The following is a 19,431-nucleotide window of genomic DNA, read 5'->3' on the forward strand; positions in this document are numbered from 1 at the left end:
TTGGCTGGAGACAGTAAGCTCTTTGAAGTTAAAATAAGCCAATCTGTCTTAGGCCCTTGTAGCCCACATTGGGCAATCTCAGGTTCCGTGGAGGTCAGGTGTTTCTCATTCCTTCCCGAGGGCTGGCACTGTTTTCAGTCATCGCCTGGCTGTGCTCAAATGTGGTGGATGAGGCGCCTTAAACCTGGTCTGTGTTGAGGGAGTCCCCCAATAGCTGAGGAGGCTTGACATGCCCACTGTTTGTGGGGTGTCTGAATGCTGCCCCGGAGAAGGACAGACAGTCATGACACGTGGGGCCTGAACAGGGGCGCTTGCTGCACGGAGTAGCTCTAGCCTTGCTGATGGAGAGGTACCCAGGAGAGCAGGTGCCAGAACCTTCCATCTTTAGCACCAAGGGCAGAAAGGAGCCGGTGTTACAGTCAGCTCATCATGCCCTTCACAGTTCCTGCGTTCCTTTTGTGTGCTGAGAGCCTGCTGCCATGAGTGTGCAGTCTGTGGAAATGTAGAAGAGACAGGACTCTAGAAGTTCCTTCCATTGTTCCTATGAAAATATATGCAGCATGGAAGTCAGCACTGTCCTATAAAAATATATAATGTGTGCCACGTAGGTGATTTTGAAATTTTCCAGAGTCACATTTAAAAATAACTAAAGGATGCCATGAAAAATCTATAACTGTTTTGTCTCTGTCAATGGATTGGTCCAAAAAGAAAACATATTTGAGGTGCTCTAACCAGCATCTCATTTTTGGTCTTTTTTTTTTTTTGGAGGTGGAGTCTCGCTCTGTCCCCCAGGCTGGAGTGCAGTGGCGCAGCCTCGGCTCACTGCAACATCCACCTCCCTGATTCAAGCAATTCTCCTATCTCAGCCTCCCGAGTACCTGGGACTACAGGGGCCTGCCACCATGCTCGGCTAATTTTTTATTTTTATTTTTAGTAGAGACAGGGTTTCACCATATTGACCAGAATGGTCTCAATCTCCTGACCTCATGATCCACCCGCCTTGGCCTCCCAAAGTGCTGAGATTACAGGCGTGAGCCACTGTGCCCGGCCCATTTTGGGTCTTTTATGTTAAGGTTTATATTGGGGCTGGGTGCAGTGGCTCACGCTGTAATCCCAGTACTGTGGGAAGCCAAGGTGGGAGGACTGCTTGAGCCCAGGAGTTTGAGACTAGCCTGGGCAACACGGTGAAACCTGGTCTGCACCAAAAAATGCAAAAAGTTGTCAGGTGTGGTGGTGCACACCTGTCATCCCAGCTACTCAGGAGGCTGAAGTGGGAGGATTGCTTGAGTCTGGGAGGTCGAGGGTGCAGTGAGCCATGATCACACCAGTGCACTCCAGCCTGGGCAACAAAGTGAGAGGAAAAGAAAGAAAGGGAAAGGAGAGGAGGGAAGGGAAACTCATTTCACCATAGAGAGAAAAACGAAATGAAGCAAAGTTTCAAAGAAGTGGTTTGGCAGGATTCTCTGTTACAACTAACTTTCGGTTATGTATTTATTTTCACCAAATAGTTATTTTCAATTCCAACCCCATTTCGACTTATTTGGCATTAAGACATACACGGTGACCCCCCATCTTTTGTGAAGATAGTCATCCAGCAAATCAGACCTTTTCCACGAAGCAAAAACCCTTCATAGACTTGGCCATTAAAACCCTATGTCTGTTTCTGAGTTCCAGATGGGAACTGGATATCCTACTGTGCTTCAGAAGCTGTGAGGTCAGTGCACCCAGCCCAGATCTATGACAGTCCCTGAAATTTCAAGAAAGGTGAATCTGGCACATTTATATTCTCCGTGTCTGCTGCCGTTGAAATTCCAGATGGCAATTCAGGAGAATTTAAAAGTCACTTTAAAGTGCGAGGATGACAGGGAGAGAAAGGCTGGTGGAACGCCCTCTAAACTCCAGATGCTCATTCTGCGGTCAGGGAATGAATTGGCCTGAGGTTCACATCACCGCATTGTGTGAGCACATGCATGCTGCTGTTTGAACCCAGGCACTAAATACTTGAAGGCAACTGCAACGCCCTGACGAGGCTCTTCTCTTCCAATACTCTGCAATGTTCCCTGTTTGTTTTAACCTGTAGGAAGAAGGAGGAGTTGCGGATGATGTTGCCGTTTCTGATCTGCTTTGGGTAAGCCTGACTCTGACACAGGTGTCCTCCAGATGGTGGCCAGAATCACACTTCGCGTGGGTGTGCACTTCTGATCCCGGGTGGGTCCTTTGTGCGCCCTCCCTGGTGCTTTTCTTATCTCCAGACCAGATGCAGCCTTTGTCCAGAGTGGAGAGCTGAGCCTGTGCCCTAAAACTATTTTTTAAATCATGTAATGAAAATACTTTTAAGAAGATGATATTTTCTGTTAAATGTTAAAACTGTCAATGAAAGTCATAGTTCCTCTCTCTGTAACTGACAATCTTCTATAAATTAACTCTTTTAATTACTGCACAAAGCTGACTCAGGTATATTTACCGTGCTTGTGTGGATTTATTTTAGCATCAGCATTCAAGGGAGGACTCTCTTGAAAAGAGAACTGAAATTGCAATGAGTAAATTAACATTCTGTTAGAAAAATCATTGTTTTGTCTCACCCTCCCCCATGTCCCTGCCTGGCCCTGCTCTGATAAATCTCTTTTCACCTTAAATTCTCTTGCTTTGCTCTGTAGGAACCTGTATATGCTTCTACTTATTCTCCTGCTATTCCTGCTGCCCATAAATACCTGTCTTTTGTGTTGATTAATTGGGTGAGGAAAAGCCACTCATCTTAAGCCTCACTGCAAGTTCTGAGCAGCAGGGGAAGAACTTCTGTTTAATTTGGGGAATAATTTCTTTGCTACATTTCACTGTGAAAGAGGGGGATGTGAGTGTTTCAGTACTATTGTGTGTGTGTCCATGAAAGTGTGCGTGCATCTATAAGAGAAAGTCTGTGTGTGCATCATTGACAGTGTGTGTTTGCATGAGAGCGTGTATCCATGACAGTGTGTCTGTATGAGTGTGTGTGTCTATGAAAGTGTGTGTGTATCTATGAGTGTGTTTCTGAGTGTATATCTGTGAGAGAGTGTGTCTGTGTCTGTGAGAGTGTGTGTGTGTCCATGAGATTGTGTATCTATGAATATGTGTGCTGAGTGTGTATCTATGAGAGTGTGCGTATGAGTGTGTGTATCTATGAGAGTGTGCGTGTCTGTGTAAGTGTGTGCACATGTGTGTGTTTAATTGGTTCTTCATGTATTTAGGGTCAGTCACACACACACTGATCCTTGGCTCAGATTTTCAGGTAGACTTGATGGCATTAATTCCCCTCATAGTCATGAAACTGGTTTAAGGGGAGAGTATCCCCTTTCAGCCTCCAAGCTTGGATCCTGAGTCAGGAGCCCAGGAGAGGTGGCCGTGTTCTTTGCTCCGGCTCAGTGAGGTTGTTGTCCTGCTCAGTTCCTAGAGGAGGAGGATATGGTGGAGGTGGTTTGGAGTGTGGAGGGACAGGGAGGAAGACTCAGCGAGGGGAGGCCCCACCAGTGACCCTATTAAAGAACCAGGAGGAGCTGGTTCCAATGGCCCTATTAAGGCAAGAGACCATGGACCCCCCTGCCCCTTCCCTGCATCCTTGCTGTACTCGCTCTGAACCCCACCCTGGAGGGGAGACTTGGCCTGGCTGAGCCACTCTGTAGGTGAATAACATGAGAAATGTGAACAGTTGTCTTTTTATTTCCCCATGGAATGTCCTTAGTGTCAAAACAGCTCTGCTTTTCCATGAATGCCAGGCTCCCGTCTCCTCTCTGCAGGGCTTTGCCCCGTCACTTCCCTCTAGGGCCTCTTTCCCCTCCCTCTAGGGCCTCTGTCCTCTCCCACTAGGGCCTCCATCCCCTCCCTCATAGAGCCTCTGTCCCCTCCCTCACAGGACCTGTCTCTTTCCTCTAGGGCGTCTGTCCCCTCCCTTGTAGGGCCTCTGTTCCCTCCCTCTTAGAGTCTCTGTCCCCTTCCTCATAGGCCCTCTGTCCCCTCCCTCTCAGGGCCTCTGTCCCCTCCCTCTCAGGGACTCTGTCCCCTCTCTCGCAGTGTCTCTGTCCTCTCCCTGTATAAACAATTGGCAATTATAAACAAAGTAATATAAACATCCACATGCAGGCCTTTGTTTGGACTTAAGTTTTCAACTCATTTGAGTATCAAGGAGCATGATTGCTTTATCACATGGTAAGAGTTTGTTGAGTTCTGTGAGAAGCCTCCAAACTGTCTTCCAAAGCAGCTGCACCATTTTGCATTTCCACCAGCAATGAATGAGAGTTCCTGTTGCTCCATGTCCTTGCCAGCATTTGGTGGTGTCAGTGCTTGGGTTTTTGCCATCCTAATTGATGTGTAACAGTGTCACATTGTTTTAATTTGCAAATCCCATTATTAGGGATTTGCAAATGAGATATTCAGCATATTTCTATATGCTTATTTTCTATCTGTATATCTTCTTTGGCGAGGTATCTATTTAGATGTTTTTCCTATTTGCTAATCTGGTTGTTTTCCCATGGTTGAGTTTTAAGAGTTACTTGCATATTTTGGGTAACAGTCCTTTATCAGATATGTCTTTTGCAAATATTTTCTCCCATTCATAGTTTGTCTTCTCATTCTTTTAACAGTGTCTTTTACAGAAGTTTTTCATTTCAGTGAAGTTCAGCTTGTTAGTTATTTCTTTCTAAGATATTGCCTTTAGTGTTACATCTAAAAACTAATCATCAAACCCAAAATAATATAAATATTCTCCTATGTTATCTTCTAGAAGTGTTACAGTTTTGAATTTTACAATTAGGTCTTTGTGATCCATTTTGAGTTAATTTTTGTGAATGGTGGAAGATTTGTATCTAGATTTTTTTTTCACATGTGGGTGTCTAGTTATTCCAACACTCATTTGTTGAAAATAATATCTTTTCTTCATTCTATTGCTTTTGCTCCTTGTCAAAGATCAGTCGACTATATTACATGAATCGATTATTGAGCACTCTATTTCATTGATCTATTTGTGTATCCTTTTACTAGTACCACACAGTCTTGATTACTGAGGCTTTATAGTAAGTCTTGAAGTTGACTGGTGTTGGTCCTCCAACTGTTTTTTGTTTGTTTGTTTGTTTTGTTTTTTTTTGACATGGAGTCTCGCACTGTCTCCCAGGCTGGAGTGCAGTGGCACGATCTCGGCTCACCTCAAGCTCCACCTCCCGGGTTCACGCCATTCTCCTGCCTCAGCCTCCCGAGTAGCTGGGATTACAGGCTCCCGCCACCACGCCCGGCTTATTTTTTGTATTTTTAATAGAGACAGGGTTTCACCATGTTAGCCAGGATGGTCTCCATCTGCCGACCTTATGACCCACTCAACTCGGCCTCCCAAAGTGCTGGGATTACAGGCGTGAGTCACCACACCCGGCCCCTCCAACTTTTTTCTTCCCCTTCAGTATTGTGTTGGCTATTCTGGCTCTTTTGACTCTCCATGTAAACTTTATGATCAGTTTGTCAATATGTTCAAAATACTTTGCAGGGACTTTGGAATTGCATTAAATTTATAGATTGAGTTGGGAAAAACTGACATCTTGACAAAATTGAGTCTTCTTATCCACAAACATGGAATGTATCTCCATATATTGTTAAGTTTAAGAGAAAATAACATTTGCCAAAGACATTTATGCTTCATCACTTCAAAATTAAAATTTCAAAAAATTCTATATTTTTACTTCTGACCAGTTTTTCCCAGCCGAATGTGAATATTTTATATAGAAAGTATGTAGCACTAGATCATCTGTGTTCTCAGAGGTCAAGTCACTCCTTTTCTTTCCTCCAGCAGTACTGGTGTCTTAATATTTAATAATACAAAGGTTCAGAGAAGAAAACAGAGCATTTACACAGCACACAGGCTCTGTCTAAATGGACTGTTTGTGTCAGGCTTCAGCATGAATTCTCTTCTTTCTCACATGCCTCAGGACTATACCAGAATAAGATTTCACTTTATTCCCTTCTTTTCATCTTAGGAGCTGGTAGATGGTGACAGGACTGGAAAACAGTTACTTGGAGATCTGAGCCTAGACCCGTGATCTTCATCTTTTGTTCAGGCTACTTGAGGCTGTATGCAATGATGAGGGACTGAAATTTCTCTTAAGGAAGGTGCAAAGCTAAATTTCTTTCACAGTGTGTAGAAATCGAAATGATGCTAGCGTTTTTGAAAACTGAAAAGTACAACTTTATTACATTGACCATTTTTCTATTGCTTAATAAGTGCTCTTATAATTTCTTCAACTGTAAGTTTAGTTTAACTAGATGTGAATAAGATAAAAATTTAAAAGCCAGATCACAGTATTTTCTTCCCAGGAAGCTCTCCGGTTGTGGAGTTTTACCCTGAAATCTATCCTAATCCTTATAATACGCCTTAGTTCTACTCTCTCTTGTTGGATCACATCCCTGTGTGAGAAACATTAAGGGAGATTTGCTATGATTTCTCAGTCAATGTATAAAGAGAGAAGCAAACCCGTCAGCAACATCACACAACCTAAAAGCATTCATGTTAATTCAGTCTTTGCATAGTTTCCGGCTGTGACCTACCAAGTCTCTGACCATCTTTGAAAGAAGACGGTCCTTTCTACCTGTTTCACTACCTTCTACACACACACACACGTGCATACACATACACAAATACTCACTTTCTCCTCCACCCTCTCTCTCTGCCTCTCCCCACCACATTCATGGGATCTGTCTTTGAAAGGATAAAGGACAGATGGGGTAGAGATTTCTGTTCAGATTCTTCGCCAATTCTCTTACTATTCCAGTCAACACTCAATGTGTATCGGCTAAACCTGGAAAATGATACAGTACTTATTACCGTACATATGTCCTTCTCTAAGGACATATTTCTTTCCTTGTTTAAGGAAAGAAAAAATTAGAAGGAAAAAAACAAGACAATAATGAAGAAGCTGAATAAAAGCAAATGGACAAAGATATTCTCCATCTTTGTTTTCACATTTTGAGTTCTAAAATATAAGAGTAACTTGTGATACATTTCTATTAAATTCTTTGGAGTATAAACAACCTATATTATTTACCTCTGTATAGAGCCATGTAAAGTCAGACAGCAGGAATTAGGGAGCTGTAAGCCAACCCTACTAAGTAGCAATGTTAAGTAGAAATTTTTAGAGAAACTAAAATGCTTATGTTTAATACTATCATTTAGCAGAGAGTGAAAATTATTTCTTCTTGACCTATATCTGGCAAAGAAATTGAAGCTTTCAATTTTAAAATGGTCATATCGGCCCAGGGTTCATATCCATCATGTACATGAAGGGCTCTGGGGGAATCCCAGTGCTTTGAAAAACAAAATTGTTGACTCAAGGCTCCCATCTTTCTGAGTCACCATCCACACCCACTACCCCACCCTGGACTGTCGAGATGCCTGAGAGAATTCACCACAGAGTTGACTAAGTGAATAGTGAATCACCATAGTGATGGCTGGACCTTTGGAGATGCCAATTTTCTTGGCACTTGATACGTTTCTTGGAAATATTTGAAGCCAAGTGTCATCTTGGTTTGATTAAAATTCACTCCTGAAACTTCATTTTCAAAGAAAACATATTCTCTTTGTTGAATTTTGATGAGGTCTTTTGGGCAAGTGAACCTCATCGTTTATTTAAAGAGGATACATGATTCAGAGAGTTGCTTGGAATTAGGGCTTTCTCGCCAATCATGAGCAGAAAAGTTAGGGTTTTTTCAAAAAAATTAGTAAATCTTAATTGTGATAAAATGTTAAACTTATAGAAACATTTCCATTCTAGACAGAGCACTTTCATTCCCTTCACCAGAACCACTCATCATTGACATTGGCCCCTTCCTTCACTCTCCCTCCCTTCCTCCCTCCACTCCTCATCCCACTTTCTTGCCTTCTCTTCCCCCATCTCATTTTTCCTACCCCCACCATATGCCAGTAGTTTGGAAACATTGAGCTCCTCTACCTTTCAAGATTTGAGTGTGTATTTCCTAAAGTCAAAGATATTTTCTGCCATAACTACAATATGGTGATCAACATGAGGAAGTTAATGTTGATACAATATTTATCTGATCCACATCCATCTTAAATTGTGTCAATTTCCTCCAATAATGCCCTTTGTAGCCCCCACTCCATCTAAGATTCAAGCCAGGATCATTGGTTGTCATATCTCTTTAAGAAAAGGTTTTTAACCCAATTTAAATTGGCAGGGACCTCAAAATCACTTCTGGCTATGAGGGCCTTATGGAAGAATCCTGTGAAAGAAAGATTCATCACTTAGATGATGGAGAAGTCCACGTTCATAGCTTAAACCAAATCTTTCCAGTGCAGACCTGGTTTTGTGCTGCTGGAAATGAAGGGAAGGTGCCTTTCCTCTGTCAACCACCATCATTCCAGGGCGTTAAGAAAATGAACTGTCTCCATCTCCACTCTCTTCCTGTCCCTCCTGAATCAGGAAGTTCTCTCTCTTAAGGGAAGTGGTTTGCCATAGTGAGGAGGAAAGGGATTGTGGAAGAGAATCTCCAAGATGGGCTTCACTCGGGGCTCTCCGAGTCCTCCCCTGTGTCAGCGTGAGGCCTTAGGATCACACCGATCCATGGAGAATGCCAAGGAAAATGCCTTAGAAAGGCAGACCAGCTGGGGGACCTGCTAGATGTTGAGTAGTACTCAGAAGCAGTTTGAAAGCAGATGCCCTAGCAGCCATCTGGGGGACCTGCTAGAAGAAGGTGTGGAGTGCTCAGATGTAGTTTGATGCTAGTGCCGATGCACTAGCAGCAATGGCCTTCCTCCAGTCCGAAAGACGGGGAAAGTGAGAAGCCAAAGCCAGGAGGCCATCTCCAGCCCCCAGAGCCCCTTCCAGAGGCGACCTGCAGGTGACAGCCAGGGACGTGGCTTCTTCTCTAGAGGGGGCACCTTTCCACTCTTCCTTCCTTGGCATAGCTCCATAGCCCCTGTGCTTCTCCCCTGCTCTCCACCCAGCCCTGTGCCTCACCATAGTCAGGGGCCTTGTGGTACAGGGAGGGATGGCTTGAAGGCAGAGGGAAAGCAAACCCTGCCGGCCAGCGTTTGAGGACCTCCTGCCCTGATATCTCCTGCAACCGCCACCTACACTCTTCTCCCCAATACACATCACTCAGTGGCGTGAGCCCTGTCCTCTGCCTCCATCCCTGCTCCTCTCCCTCCCTCCTCAGCCCCATCTCTCCATCCCAGGCCTGTTCTGAGCCCCTTCTCCTTTCCTGATGCCCTCTGAGTCCTCTGTAGCTTCTTCCCCTTCCCCTCCTGCCACATCCCCAACCTCAAGCCTAATGAGTGTCACCAAAGGCTTGGAAATGGAAGAAGCAGATATCTCCAGAGACTTTCCAGTTAGAAACTGCTGAAAGCATTTTCAGTAGAAATGTTATTGTGTGTGTAGGTTACATCTACAGCATAGCTCATCTTCGTCGTCAGATCTCTCACAGCTTAAAGCCACTTCCATGGGCTCTCCTGGTTGCTTACCTGCCCACAGAACATCAGTGACTGCAGGAAAAAGCAAGCAGAGTCCCAGCAAACCTTCTCCTGCCCCTTATTCTTAACCAGCCTCCCTCCTTCTAACTGGGCAATTTCCTTGCATGCTCACATGGATAAAGTTTTCTAATCAATCATGTTCTTTGTGAGTATATAAGGGATACAAATCTCCCAGTTAACAGAGTTTAACTAGATGGGTTAAGACAGAGAAACTTTAAAACCAGGGCCTGAAAACAATCTATTTTGAACTGTTTGTGTTTACAAAGGATTGTTTTGGTGCTCCAGTGCCCCCAACCGGTAAGTCACAGGACAAAGGTGTTCATCTAAAGTTTCAGTATCGCCAGTGGTGATCTCCGACCCAACCTGGATGTAAGGAAGCCGAGCCCATTTCAGATAGAACATTTTTGAACATCTTTGGACAATGTACTTACTCCTCTTTGTCTACCTGCTTCTTTCACTCATGAAATGCTGCAGGCTGAGATCCACACCGCTGTCATTTCTCTCTCCTGTTTTCTCTTCTGTACATTTATGAACAGCGGGTCACAGAAAGTCGAGAGAGCCAGATGACGATTGAGGAAAGGAAGCAGCTCATCACTGTGAGAGAGGAGGCCTGGAAGACGAGAGGCAGAGGAGCGGCCGATAACTCCACCCAGTTCACTGTGGCTGGCAGGATGCTGAAGAAAGGTCAGCGTGTGTGTGTGTGTGTGTGCACAATGCATACCTGTAAGCATGCTCACCCATGGAGGGCATGGTGGTACATGATAACTCAATTTAAAAGAAGAAACCATGGTCTCTTTAATTTTTTAATTTTTTTTAATTTTTTTTTTTTTTTTGAGATGGAATCTCACTCTGTCACCCAGGTTGGAGTGCAGTGATGTGATCGCAGCTTACTGCAAACTCCGCCTCCTGAGTTCAGGCAATTCTCGGCCTCAGCTTCCTGAGTAGCTGGGATTACAGGTGCCCGCCTCCATACCTGGCTAATTTTTGTATTTTTAGTAGATGAGATTTCACCATATTGGCCAGGCTGGTCTTGAACTCCTGACCTCGTGATCCACCCTCCTCGGCTTCCCAAAGTGCTGGGATTACAGGCGTGAGCCACCGTGCCCGGCCTTTAAAACTTTTTATGTAGAAATGGGGTGTCACTGTGTTGCCCAGGCTGGTCTCAAACTCCTGGGCTCAAGTGATCCTTCCACTTCAGTCTCCCAAGTGGCTGGGATTACAGGCATGAGACACCATGCTCAGCCTTCTTTAAAAGTTTTAAACTTACTGACATTCTGTACATGTTTTTTGGGTAGGCTCTGTGAGATAGTCCTACTGAGTATCTTTTCTTCATAAATGATGTCATCTTCAATGTAAATGCATCTTCAATGTAAATTACATCTTCAATGTAAATTTCAATTTGTCACTATCTCAAAACTTACCCCTTTGGAATTGAGTGCAATTGTAGGTTTCAAAAACAATTCAGATCTGCTAGCAAATATTGGTCCTTTCCCAGAATTACTTTTAAATCATTTCCATTTCCTTGTGACCCGGCAACCACATACCCTAAGTCAGCCTTTCACAGTAAAGAAGTTTATCCCTTCTTCCTTTTAGGTTAATTCCTAGGTCCTTCTCCATGAAACCTTATTTCTCTGACTGACCAAGCCAATTCTGGATATGCTTTAATAAGTGTCTAAAAGGTGTCCTCAGTTCCCAGGCAGTGGGATGTCCCTGCTGCAATCCTCTGCTGCTGAGCTCTTGGAACTGATTTGATGCCTGTATTCAAACATTTATGAAATTGACTTACATATGAAATGCTTAGTAAAGTCACCTGAGAGCTTTGAGTCTTCACAGGAGTGTTTGGGACTTTATTTCCTATCCTGCAGGAAATCGTTAAAATTTGGGGTCCCTTTGTCACCTATATGCACATACCATCATTTTCTAAGCTATTATTTAAAAGCAGATTTTCCACATTAGTGGTAAACATTTTCACATTCACTTCATCTTAACATCTCATCATCAACTTTATATAGGCTTAGCTTTCCTTTTTCTCAAAACCTTTAGAGAACCACACTTTCATGAATAGGACCTAATTCATTATAGGTACATAATAAATGTCTGCAGAAGGAAAGGAGGGGAAATCCCTGAATTGTAACTAACTCAAATCTTAGCAGGAAATCCCTTCCAGCAGATCTCTTCAAACTCATCTTGGAATTGTGAAAAGATAGGAGAAGATAGTTTACTCTCACATTAAATTATTTGCCAATTTTCTGCATCAGATCACAGAACGGGATAATCGTGTTTAAACTCCTTTAACATGAGCCCCAACCCTTCTTTAATAGAAGTACCTCCTTAGGCGCAGAGTGGCTAAGTAGAACTGGAGCTGAGAACTTGAATCAGACCTCAGGTTTTCCAACTTCTAGCCCAGACTTTTATCTTGAAGACTTTCTGCTTTGGTTTCTTTTTTCTTCTTCCATCTTAAAAATCCTAATTTATTTGTAAGTGGGTTCTTACTACCAAATGCCACTGCCCTTGTCCACATTGACATAAGAGGATATAGATTTGCTCTTATTCAGGTTTGGAGAAGGAACAGTTCCCATTTCTCGGTGAATGAGTTCGCTTTTATATTTTCCTGAATATATCAGAGATCTTTATTTAACAGGTGCTATATGGCTCACTCAGGAAATTATCTTCTTATACTTTATAATTAATGAAAAAACTGTTTCTTATATTTCTAATATTTGCCATCACCTCCTGGGTTATATGTTTCACTTGAGTCATTAGCTCTTTTTGATTTGTAGTGATAAGGCATCCGATTTACATTCACTGCAGAATAAAATAACCCCCTACACAGCAGCCTGGGTTCCTACCTCCCGGGAACAACAGGCAACCAGGAGTGACCACCTCTCAGTGCCTTGCCAGGAGGCATCCGGGACCTGACCTTCATTCTCTCACCCCAGAAACCTCTCTTCTCCTGCTAGTCTCGTTAGGACTTTCTCCCTTTTTTATATTCCTCAATTCTGTGTAACAGTTAGCACTCCACAGGTTCCTGTGGTATTCTAGGTTTCTTCTGGAAGCCAAGTATTCCAACCACACCTGGAGTAAGCGAGATGTGACAATGTTCCCGAAGAGAGTAGGTGACTGGTTGTTGTACCTAGAATTCATTGAAAAGAGCTATGGGGGATCTTTGTTTTAACATTTTGTAATTTGCATCTCTATGCCCTGAGCCATTCATTGCCTAAGGATCCTTACCTCTAGCTGGGAGAAGAGCTCTTTTGGATAGTGCCACTGCCTGAACCACCAGCAGGGGAGGCCATGGCAGCGGGGTTTGCCCGGCACCGGCCAGGACAGGGAGGGATTTCTCCGGTTGCTTTGGAAACCAACCTTCCCAGTCAGCCCTGTTTATTAGCTGCCGAGTTAACGGCCTCTGTGCTCATGAACTCCCCTGATGTCTCTTATGCATCCTTCTAATAAGTGATGGTTTCCCTCCCTACCCTGTGATACTAGATTTTATTTATCTTTATCATCTTTCAATAAAGTTTACTTTCTCATGGATATAAACCCTTTGCAGGTCTGGCAATTGAAACAAATTTTAAAACTTTTATTGACATCATCAACCAAATGTATGTACAAAATGAGAAGTACTTCTAGGATGTTACCTACAACTTGAGTTTTAAACCATTTAATGGTATTTTTTATTAAATTTTTATGCTGTAATACTTCTCCCGTTCATAGGAGGAAGGAGCAGAATCATTCATTCATTTGGTTTTCCTTGCAATAGTGATTTGCATATTCTCTGGATGTTGTTCGTCCAGGGATGCATTGTCATCTAAGTGGCAATGTCATCTAAGGATTTCACGTTTATTACAAATGAGTACAGAGAACATTCACATCTCATTTTGTTTTTTGTAAATGCACTAGTTTTCTTTCCAATGCCTTCCACTTAGGTTAGGGAAGCGATACTCATCCTTCCCTTTACTAAGTTTTCTTCTTCCAGCTGGACACTTTCTCCATGCCGGAATTCCTCCCTTTCCCTTTCGTATGTCTCTCACCACTTGCCCTTTTAAAGATTCCCCAACCTGCTTCTCAGTAAATACACGAGGAAAAGCATTTCCTGTTTCCGCCCACATGGGAGATGGACAGGACCTTCCAACACGTACAGTCGGTCCAGACCTGCCCTGGTCTGTGGTTTCTTCTGAAAGGTTGGCCCTCCTTGGGTTACTGTCTGTGTAATGTCCCCAAGGCCACTGTCCCTCCCTCCCCTCAGCCTGAAGGAGAGCTCCAGTGCTGAGGGCCACTTGCTGGCAAGTGTGACACAGCTCATTCTGCAGATGGCACCAGTGCACTGTCAGCTGCCCCTGCCATCCCCAAAGGGCCTCAGAACTCACAGCTGCATTTGCCCAAGTTAACGTGTCATGGACATATTTTCCCATGTCTTCAGCATTCATTTTGGAATATCAGTTTGTCAGCCACTACAGTCCTTGGAAATAATAAAATCCTGTCTACATTTGCAGTTGGTTGTCCCACAGTCGCCGTACCTGTGAAGTGCCTGTGTGTGTGCCTGCATGTGTGTACATTCTTATATGTTGTGCCGTCTACCCTAGGACTCACAGAGATCCATCAGGGTGCCGGAGATTTCCAGAAGTGACCTTGAGATGCTCAGTAGCTCGTCTGTGTGTTTTGCAGGTTCGGCGTCACCCACTGCCATAACCCCAGTAGCCTCACCCATTTGCAATAAAACAAGAGGCACCACACCCGTTTCCAAGCACCTGGAAGGTAAGTTACCAAGGCCCCGGCCACGCCAAACCTGATCAGAAGAGGCCTTAGTGATGCGGTCTCACTGACAGTTTCTGCTTGCCTAGATATCGAAGCCAGACCAGATATGCAGTTAGAATTGGACCTGAAGTTGGACAGGCTGGAAATCTTTCTAAGAAGGCTGAATAACAAAAGTACCTACCAGAAGCCAGAAGGCTTTGCTCTCAGAATCTCTAAATCCAAATTCTGATTGCTTTTCTTCCTCAGCTAAATTGTTATCTTTCCATTATGGCTTTACTAAGTCATACTGTAATCATTATCTTTGTTGTTATCTTCAAAAAATGAAGTTTTGGTCAAGACTGATTAGACTATCAACTCCTGATTCACTTGATAATGTACTAAATTGGGGGCCTCAATAACACATTTGTTCTTGAATCTAAACCCTTGGGATGCCATCCAATCGGAATTGTGAGCTGAGTGATTTTGCTTATAACTCTGAAAGCAGATTATTGTATGTCGGCCAAATCAACATGATCTTGGGCCTGGTGAACTTTAAATTGTATGTTATCAGTTTCCAATAAGGTAAAAGCTGACATTATTTCTTATAATCACAAATGATTTCTAAAAGAAAATTATGGCAAATGAAAATTGAAATAAATATTTCAATATAAAAGTCAATGAAATACACAAAATAAAAGCAATATGCAGAAATTGCCTTTTATCTCTTGATTAAAATGTCCAATCCAGGAAACTTATCAAATACTAGGCACTGGGAGCCCCTCCTATTGACAGTGACCACTAAAAGGTTGAAAATAATAAAATCACCACTGAACAGAAATATAAAAATATAATATAATCACTAAACTAGGTAAGCAAGGAATGCCAATCAGCAAAGCATTTATTACAAATGTGAAACAGTGATCTAGCTGTGGGTTAGCAAGCAATGGCCATTGCCAAATCCAGCTGCCCACCTGCTTTTGTTTTTTGTTGTTGTTTGTTTTGTTTGTTTTTTAGAGACAGTGTCTTGCTCTGTCACCCAGGCTAGAGTTCAGTGGTCCATCATAGCTCACTGCAGCCTTGAACTCCTGGGCTCAAGCAATCCTCCCACCTCAGCCTCCTGAGTAGCTCCAACTATGGGTGTTCACCACCAAGCCTGGCTAATTTTTTTTCTTTTTCTGTTTTTGTAGAGATGGGGTCCCACTATGTTGCTCAGGCTGGTCTTGAATTCCTGGGCTCAGGCAATTCCCCTACCTTGCTCTCCTGAAGTGCTGAGACTATAAGCATGAGCCATCATGCCCAAACCTGTTTCTGTAAATAAAGTTTTATTGAGACACATTCATGCCAATTTGAGCTTTTGCATTATAACAGCAGAACTGAGTAGTTGCAACACAGGCCCCATGTCACCCCTCCCCATGCAAAGCCTAAAATGTTTACTGGCTGGCCCTTTTCGGAAGAAGTTTGCTGTCCCTTGATGTAGAATGAGGCCGAGGCAGGTTCATCCACCCTCAACAGAAGCAAGTGCAGGTTCAGAAGCGTTCAGTGGGCTCGTGTGTGCAGTAAGGTCAGCCTCCCTCTCTCCCATTATTTTACAGCAGAAGATTTGTTCAGGTGGGAAGTCCTTACGTCAGAGATTAAGTAAGGGCCTGGGAAGCAACCACAGGACCCTGTATATCACAATCATGTTTCCTCCACTCCGGGAACTTAGGAGGAACTAGAATCTTCAAACTATTGTGAGGCATAATTGGAGTCCTTGTTTTTATAAAACTCTTACGTCATTTGCTTGTTTGTTGATAGTAGGCAGGATGCAAGAAACGGTGCTCACCGTCACCGGCAAATCTGTGGAGGAGGTGATGAAGGCGGATGATGATGAAACCTTTGCCAGATCTTATCACAGCGTGGAGTATAATATGCCCAGAAGTCCTGTGGAGCTGGACGAGGACTTTGATGTCATTTTCAATCCTTATGCACCCAAGTGAGTTATTTGGGTCTCTGTCTTTCCTCCACTGTGAAGGGCTTCCTTCACCTACACACAGCATATCCACGAGGCTCTTTCCCCATGTGACCTCCTTCTCCTAACTCCATCACAGGGGCGTTAGTATTCTAGAGCCAGGGCACGCTGTTGCAGGAGCCAGGGCCACAGAGCCTCCCAGCAGATAAAATATGCAGAAGGCAGACCAGATGTGCAGGTAGGCAGACCCATGTGCCACAGGTACTTGTCCTGTGCCATAAAGAAAGTGTTAATGGATTTTTCACATAACTTGAATACTGTTTTGCAGTTTTTAGGTTTACATCACTTAGCAGAGTTCAACGCCTGTCTTTCATTTGACGTATTTAATTCTTACTCATAACTTTGCAAAATATTTGGATGAGATGGGCTCAAATTAGTACAGCTCACTAAAAAATCAGTAAGGCATGTTACTTAGCTTCCAATCATTTACAAAATCAATAGATCTGCGGGTTTTCTCAGTAATGACTAAGGGTTTCTCTTCCCATGGGAACATGACTAAACCAACTAGGAAAAGTGATTATGGTATTAGGAGTCCGTCAATTTCTTTCTTTTTTTTTGAGACGGAGTCTTGCTTTGTCGCCCGGGCTGGCGTGCAATGGCCGGATCTTAGCTCACTGCAAGCTCCGCCTCCTGGGTTTACGCCATTCTCCTGCCTCAGCCTTCCCAGTAGCATGTACTTAGGTTAAACAAAAAAAGGTGTAAAACAGAAAACATATCCTTTTTTTTTTTGAGACAGAGTCTTGCTCTATCACCCAGGCCGGATCTCAGCTCACTGCACTGCAAGCTCCGCCTCCCGGGTTTACGCCATTCTCCTGCCTCAGCCTTCCCAGTAGCTGGGACTATAGGCGCCAGCCACCTCGCCCGGCTAGTTTTTTGTATTCTTTAGTAGAGACGGGGTTTCACCATGTTAGCCAGGATGGTCTCGATCTCCTGACCTTGTGATCCGCCCGTCTCGGCCTCCCAAAGTGCTGGGATTACAGGCTTGAGCCACCGCGCCCGGCCTGAGTCCGTCAATTTCAAGTGCCAGAAAAACATCCCAATTCAAACCGACCTCAGCCAAAAAGAAAAACGAGAGGGGTTTACTGGCTCACTGGCTGAACAGTGCGGAGGGGTTTACCAGCTCATGCTCTGAACAGTGCGGAGGGGTTGTCCGGCTCACTCGCTGAAAAGTGTAGATGAAAAGTGTAGATGTGGCCTCGAGTTCTAGAGGCCCTTCAGAACACAGTCTGTCTTGGCTTTGGGCTGGCCGCACTCTCCGTCAGGCAGTGGCCTGGCAGCAGATGGACACCCCAGCTCTGGAGTCACAAGGCTGCCTCCCTGGCCAGCCCAGCACAGGTAGCTTCTCTTCCCAGTAGTCCCAGCAGAAGTTCCAGGTTTGATTTGCTTGGCTTCAACTTGAGCCCCGTGTCCATCCCTGAACCAGTCACTGTGGCCAATGGGATAGAAGATGCCGACTGGCTAAAGGCGGGTCTCTGGGTCTCCAGAGTGGAGGTGCAGGGAGGTGGTTTCCCCAAAGGAAAATCCAGATGCTATTACAGAAGCAGAGGAGGACACACTGGACAGGCCCCACCCACGGCAGTCCACCACATCCATCGGGTCTTCCCTGCGAAATTGTCAGAAGGACAATCTCTTTCATTATCATATATTTAAACTGCTCTCGAGATATTTTTTGCATGTTTAAGTTTGTTCAGTTTGTTTCAATTTGCATATTTTAATTTCCTACCTTAAGAAAGGAACCCTTTGCCATTTTCCACCTCAAAATAGTACTTTGGGTATTTGCATACATAGCTATTTAACCACTTCGCAATCTTCCACCCACCCAATGTCACTGTTTAAATAGTTGTATATCATAATTTAAACGTGTATGTATGTTGACACACACATATGACAACATGGTACATAAAGAGGCCTTTCTGGCACAGAGGCCCTCGCAGCTGGAGGTGGAGAGTGGCAGCAGGAGTCTGTTGGGAGATAGCTTCACTGGGTCTGTTCACCTCCCCGAGTCTGGTTTTCCACCCCAGAGTTGTGAGAATGTGGGGTGGTCACAGATGGTTGTGGGCCTATTTTATTTCAGATATTCTTCCAAAAAGTGGTTATTTTTCAGAGGGGGGCAGTGAGTTGAATGGAAGCTAGTCATGGAGAGACAGTAAGGGGACTGAAAGCTGTCGCACAGGGAGAAAGTTTAGTCGGAGCAAAGAGGATTACATCAAGGAGCCGTGGTCTGCAAATTCCCTAGGGGCTTGCGGGAGACAGACAAGTAGACATGGGTGTATGATTCCAAAGCGAGTATTAGGATGTGTGCATGGGTGCAGTAAGGAGAGGGAAGAGCTTCCTAACTCCCAGAGCTGTCTAGCAGAGCTGTGAGCTGCCCGGAAGTACTCCACACCCTTCCAGGCAGAGACCAAGGGGCATGACTGAGTGGGGGCGTCCGGGCGTGGCTGAGATTTGAACTCAGTGGGCTTTCATCCCTTTCCATCTCCAAGATTCTAGGACTCCATGTCAGGGGAGTGGTGGTGGGAGGAGGAGTTGCAAGACTCATAACAAAATCAGGAAATACCCTGTGGAGTCCAAGACCCACAGGTCATCCAGGTGTGGTGATGTCGCAGACTGGGACGGCGGCTCTGCTTCCATCCGCAGATTGACGTCTTCCGTGGCCGAGCACAAGCGCGCAGTTAGGCCCAAGCGCCGGGTTCAGGCCTCCAAAAACCCCCTGAAAATGCTGGCGGCAAGAGAAGATCTCCTTCAGGAATACACCGAGCAGAGATTAAACGTCGCCTTCATGGAGTCAAAGCGGATGAAAGTAGAAAAGAGTGAGTATTTGAACCCCCACCCTGCTTCTGTGCTTGGGAATGGTTTCTTCTGAAGATTTACTTGTTGCTTGGTTTTCTGCCTTGTGAGGGCCAATAATGGTGCTCAGAAGACCCTCATGAAGTAAAAAGGAGTAAGTTTGCACGTACATGTGCACGCTTACCTAGACTTTAAAGATTTTTCATGGAAATTCTCACAGTGTGTGTCACCTGTGCAACTGGTTAATTCAGATTATCCTGGGGTTTGGTTTTTGTTTTTGTTTTTAAGAGACGGGGGTCTCATCATGTTTCCCAGGCTCATCTCAAACTCGCTGGCCTCAAACAATCCTCCCACCTTGATCTCCCAAAGTGCTGGGATTACAGGCACGAGCCACCGTGCCTGGTTA

General features: G+C 44.3%; 1 protein-coding gene across 1 annotated transcript in view; it reads left to right on the forward strand.

The window, feature by feature from the left end:
• The window catches only part of LOC105521971 (supervillin-like), a 112,839-nt gene that overhangs the window by 70,318 nt on the left and 23,090 nt on the right, over positions 1-19,431 (forward strand). The window contains 5 exon segments of the mRNA XM_011956347.1: positions 10,033-10,180; positions 14,162-14,251; positions 14,338-14,424; positions 16,025-16,202; positions 18,876-19,048. Coding sequence (XP_011811737.1) covers positions 10,033-10,180; positions 14,162-14,251; positions 14,338-14,424; positions 16,025-16,202; positions 18,876-19,048 — 676 coding nt within the window.

This window comes from Colobus angolensis, unplaced genomic scaffold (genome assembly GCF_000951035.1).
Source record: "Colobus angolensis palliatus isolate OR3802 unplaced genomic scaffold, Cang.pa_1.0 Scaffold414, whole genome shotgun sequence".
Lineage (NCBI taxonomy): Eukaryota > Metazoa > Chordata > Mammalia > Primates > Cercopithecidae > Colobus > Colobus angolensis.